Here is a 5,423-nt window from a genome sequence, read left to right on the forward strand (position 1 = left end):
TCCAACTTCCAGACGTCGCATGAGCAAAACAAAGATACCGTTTCAAAAGTAACGTCAAATCAGAAAGAATGCACCGCAAATTTTTGGCCTCAGATCAAACGCAAGGTCACCAGGGGCCATGAAAGGTCAAAAACGGTCGTTTTGATGAATGCAGTTAAAACCTATGTTAACGCGTCAAGACACATATTGAGGGCACGGAAAAAAGCGTTAAGACCGACTGTGGGGAGTCTATTACGGCCAGTTCTGTCCCCCCACATGGACACCGTCAGATCAGGTCACCGTTCTAAGTTGATCTACCAAGAGCCTACAAGAACGATAGTTTTCTTTACAATGTGCTTCTGACTAAGTTTACTTTATGATATGTACCTGTGAGAAAAAGTATTCCAGACACAAAAATGTTGTTTTAGAGTGACCTAGAGGTCATCTGAAATCAACTTAGGTCAAATTTATGAACCATCCAAATTAAAAAAAATTTGAGCGCCAACCGGGTCTATGTGACCAGTACAACACTGGTTTAAGTCATAACTATTTTATTGGATACCTACAGGTACCCAATATCGCATAGTTGTTGCCTACATTATGCGTAGTCCCTTCGACGCTTGGCAATGCATTTGCAACAAACTGGGAACAGGTAAGCTGGCACATGAAATTAGACGTCATCGGCTTCACAAACACGGTAGGGAGGTGGTTACACGCGTCGCAGTCGTTCATCTAGCCCCTCCACTGAAGGAAACACAGGTAATTGACCTTCAATGACCTTATATGAACTTGCATGACCTATTGTAGCCTCATCATGCGTTATAGGTATATCTGAAAAATGCTTGCAATGGTGTATGCCAGTGCTGCGTCCAAAATTACCTAAGAAAACTGACTATCTGAGCTCAGCACGTGCTTTTCAGAAGGCTCCCACAGAAATAGGTCGTGACCTGGTTCAGGGTCATGTGTTCTGTGTTCATATGATGGTTGTGCATGCAAATCAGTAGTCTTTTTTCGCATACAACACCGAAAATTTAAAAAATACATAATACCAACTTACATTACTTTCGAAAAAATAGCGAAAAATAACATGGCTTCACGTCAATAAACGCACAATTTTTGAAAAATCTGAATAACAAAAATTGCAAGTTTTATTATGTCCTATTACTATACCAAGTTTTAACATTGGTGAATGACACAAAAGGTTTTGTGTGATCAAAATTTCTCAAAGATTCACCTCTTTGACCTGACCTAGGTGACTGATTTCAGTGGATCAAAACTTGAAATGCGCTTAAACGACGTTAAATTGAAAGATAAACAAATATTGGAAGTTTCGTGCGACTGCGAGCGTTCGTTTTTGACCTGTGCTCGAAAAATTTTAGGGGAAGTCAACTTCTCCCCACCGGTCGGGCGCGAGGTAAGCCCACAATGCTTATTATATCTACCATTCAGCGATGGGTATGTGTCTTACATCAATTCAAACCAGAGAAAGAGAAGTTGTTTATATACACCAATCAGACGCTGCGAACAGTTGTGCCTCAAAACGATCACCCTCCGCATTATGGTTAAGCCGCGTGTCACAAAAATCTGCCACCGTCACTCGCAAGCAGATAATAATATTTCTCAGCAATAATGGATCTGAATAACGCTTGGTCTAACCGCGACCACAGCTTCGACGTCGCACAACCCTAGTACCTCCAGCCAAGGAGCGCCAGACCTTCGTCATACGGGCGATAGACACGGCATTTCCTACTCCCCGTCTTATTTCCGAGCTTGTGACTATGTGCTCTCCGGACAGCGGTGCTCCCTCGCCGCAGCACGCCACCAGGCGAGGTCCCCACGCAGACCGTTGGACCTGGGCGCGCCGCGGCGGCTCGAGCCGCAACGGCGCGTCCAGGGAGCGTGCCGCGGCGCTCAACTACCGATGCACGGCTGCATGTAGCCGAACCAGTAGCTGTCGCAGAACTGCGCGTGGATGCTGTAGGGGCCGCAGTGGTGGATGCGGGCCTGCTCCTCACAGGAGCAGGGCGGCGCGTGGCCGACAAACTGCGTCTGGCAGTACCTGCAAACCCGAGAGATGTGAGCGAACCGTGGTGACCGAACAGGTGTGAGATATGACGGCGTGACAGAACGCAGGGCATCCTACATGACCTGCGAGCCTCGGGTTTTCAACTAAACGCGGCGTGACCCCGCTACTACGCTGGCGACCAGGACCGAGCGCCGCCTGGTCAGTCCGAGCCGCCGGGCTCAGGCGCTCACTTGGTTCCGTAGACTTCGAGCGTTTTGTTGGAGCACTCCCAGTCGTTCATGCAGTCGTAGAAGTTGCCACTTGGGGAGCCTGCGTCTATCCAGTATTGGATGGACATGCCGTACGGGCCGCAGTAGACGCCGTTCAGGCAGGTTCCCTTGGCCGGCATGCTACAGTTGCCGGCGCTGCCTGTGCGACCGCCCGAGTTCTGCCGAGGAACGTCAGGCCCTGTCGCGTCATGCCGGTACCAACAGGCCGCTACCGGCGTGCTCACGGCCACCACAAGCCTGCCTGCAGCCACTGGGCCGTGCACGGGAATGGTTCGAGGCTGGATATGTCAGTGTTCTCAGAAACTCAGGAGAAAATCAGCTGACAGTATGTACCCCAGAAGCTGGTGACCCCGATTATTCTCGCCAAGGGCACTTGATTTGGAATAACTCATGCCTATGAATTATGTGTCAGTTTACGATGAGCGTAATATCACCAAACAGGTTTAACGGCTCACAGATCAGGCAGTGTTTATAATTTTACCCAAAGAAACATTTTTCACTGTCACGTTGTTTCCCAAAATGGCAGTGTTCACGTTGCATACCTAAAATACAGTCGCGCGAGGTAGTCTACCATAGCAGCTCAAGTACTAAAATCGGTCACCAGGCACACTTGGTCATACTCACTTAACGACGAAAGCCACAACATGCCAGACAAACTGCCATAGATCATTCGAGTACGCACCAACAGACATCGCTACCATTACCTAACTTATTCAATACTGTCTACCGAGACAGAAATTGCCCCTATTTATTTAGCCCCTACTGGGGCAAAAGTCATGATTGTACCACACCCACCCACCAAGCCAGCGTTCATGCTTCTCTAAATCAAAGCCTGGACTCGCTCCCATCCCCGACACCCACGCAGGCGCACAATATGATCAGCAGTCACAACCAGGACGTCGATGAGCGGGGCGCCACATGAGATGGCATGCAGGCCGAGATTCCCACCGCGCAGATGCATTCCTTGCAGTGCTCTTCGATGGAGAGCACGCCCTGCTGCCACAGCAGGGCCACCACCACCAGCATCAGCGTCTTCAGCATGTCTTGGGCTCGGTGTTCACTCGTGTCGGGACGTGGCACTGTGTGGGATGAGGCCTCCGAGGCTGACCTTAAGTAGTGGCGCCCACCCTGTTGCCGGTGGGTGCGGCTCTCATGAGCGAACAGCTGTCGCCGGTCGCGCGGGGACTGACCGTGCTCACGGCTTGTGCGGTGGCCCACGCCTAGACGTCGGAAGCGAGGGGAGGGGCGGCCGCGCCCTCACGACACCGGTGGGTGCAAACACATGTCCTTGCCGCCCTTTCTCTGCACAAGCAACCCCTATAAATTGATCTCAGGCATAAGTCAGTTCGCTTGTCTAACACTGGAGCAAAATTTGTCCTCGTTCCACAAAGCTGGTCGTGACCATTCCAACCGCAGACACTTCACAGCGTCGCATTCCGCCGAGCGAAGAGACGGCTTCCTTCGCTGCGGTAGTGCCGCCTGTTGCGGGAGTATTGGAGGTTTCCATTTCCATTACTCGAGGTTTCCCTGTGGTCAATCCACCCGTTACCCATGGAGTTGTATCTATACAAGCCCGCTACTTCTCTCCATACAGATGCATCCTCGCGTTACGCGCTTGGTTGCATTTCTCCAGCAATTTAATTCAACATCATGAACCATTTTCAAAAAGGCTTACACTTAAGACTACCTTTTTGCACAAGTCCTTGTGAAAAGGATGTAAATGGAATTTATTATGATAAGAAGCGTGCACTCTTCTTGAACCATCCACGGGACATTTCGTAAACGTCTTACACATACCGTACCCATGCAAGTAGTTATCCCGAAATTTGTGCCCAATCACACCTGTTGCCCATTTTAGATCGGTACTTATAGGTATACCCCTTCCATGAAGTCCCCAACTGAAATGTTTTTAAGTGCTGTCAAACTGGCATTTAAAGAGGTGGAACAAATGAACTCAAACCCCCATAGGGTGCATCAATATGTCATGGCTCACGTGAAGAATAACGCTGCCTTTTTGACAGCGTAGCTAGTTAGTTTTTTTAAAAAAATGAGCCCATGACACATTGCATTTTATACCCACCCTTCATCAGATGTCGATACCTAAAACGTAGAATTTTATATCCACCCTTCATCTGATGTTTATACCTAAAACGTGGCATTTTATATCCACCCTTCATGTGATGTCTATACTTAAAACGCAGCATTTTATATCCACCCTTCATCCGATGTCTATTGCTGCGTTCGCAGTATTACTTACGGGACCTTTTGTAGTCCTCTTGGCCTGTCAAGGGGCGCCAAGCCATAGAATTGTCTAAACTTATTATCGGGAAGGAGCGCGGAATTTATGTTCTGAAAAATTTTCGACCCAACCAACCCCAAATACCTGAAATATCCACACTCCTGCCCTTCTGCCCTGCTCACTTCTGGTGTAGCCTTAAGGCCGAAGGCCGTAAGGCTATAGCCTAAAATGCTGATATAATGTAATTACCACCAGGTGGCGCTTGTCGTACGCTCTGGCCGTGTTAAGGCCAAGCTTTGTAGAGTTATTACTTCGCGAAAGAAAAATATCCTGTTGGCGGAAGGCAACCATATGAATCGGGATTATGCTTTTGGATTTTCTTAGGACATTTTACACACAAACTGTTTCGGGTGGCACCAATCGCCTCAATTGAACTTTCATAATTACCGTAGGATTTACATGACCACTGATGATCTTTCGATGATGAAGAAGTTGATATATTTTGAAAACAAACAGCCGAACGCCTTAAACTTTTTGTGTCAGGATAATGAGACTCCACGTTCTCCTTGTCTAGACATCTCTACATGCGAGTTGAGTCTAACCACGTCTAACCCTCAACGGGAAAACATTTTGCGATACATTTTACATACAGTTCGTGCGCACAAATCTACTAGCGTACTCGAGGAGAATTTAACCAATTGTGCTATGAGGAATCTGTTTCAGGTGTTCATTGCGACACCTGTGCTTAATGCGCCCTTCTCGTATTCTAATGCCCTACCTATTTCATGACCTCCATGCCCTAACCATGCTCACAAAACTGCGTGAAAGGTAGTGTGTACATACTGTGTGCATAGGGTACCTAACCTGCGCACAATCGCGCAGAAGTGATGGTGCGGTTTGTAGCGACTAC

At 48.3% G+C, this 5,423-nt stretch overlaps 1 protein-coding gene across 1 annotated transcript; it reads right to left on the reverse strand.

Moving 5' to 3' along the window:
• Positions 1-1,459: 1,459 nt before the first annotated feature.
• On the reverse strand, positions 1,460-3,345 carry LOC119110289 (invertebrate-type lysozyme). The gene is made up of 3 exons (XM_037234055.1): positions 3,223-3,345; positions 2,236-2,432; positions 1,460-2,038 (listed from the first exon to the last, which is right to left on the reverse strand). Exons 1-3 carry the CDS (start codon positions 3,313-3,315, stop codon positions 1,891-1,893), a joined length of 438 nt encoding a protein of 145 aa, XP_037089950.1. The 5' UTR covers positions 3,316-3,345; the 3' UTR covers positions 1,460-1,890.
• Between the last annotated feature and the right edge of the window lie 2,078 nt (positions 3,346-5,423).

This window comes from Pollicipes pollicipes, unplaced genomic scaffold (genome assembly GCF_011947565.3).
Source record: "Pollicipes pollicipes isolate AB1234 unplaced genomic scaffold, Ppol_2.1 Scaffold_7231;HRSCAF=8579_pilon_pilon_pilon, whole genome shotgun sequence".
In the NCBI taxonomy this organism is placed as follows: Eukaryota; Metazoa; Arthropoda; class Thecostraca; order Pollicipedomorpha; family Pollicipedidae; genus Pollicipes; species Pollicipes pollicipes.

Excerpts from the sequence above, each read along its gene's own strand:
- LOC119110289 (XM_037234055.1), bottom strand. The coding sequence starts at position 3,315 with ATGCTGAAGACGCTGATGCTGGTGGTGGTGGCCCTGCTGTGGCAGCAG. Across the intron at positions 2,433-3,222 it reads GCAAGGAATGCATCTGCGCG|AACTCGGGCGGTCGCACAGG; the intron begins GTGGGAATCTCG and ends GTTCCTCGGCAG. Across the intron at positions 2,039-2,235 it reads CTCGAAGTCTACGGAACCAA|GTACTGCCAGACGCAGTTTG; the intron begins GTGAGCGCCTGA and ends TCGGGTTTGCAG.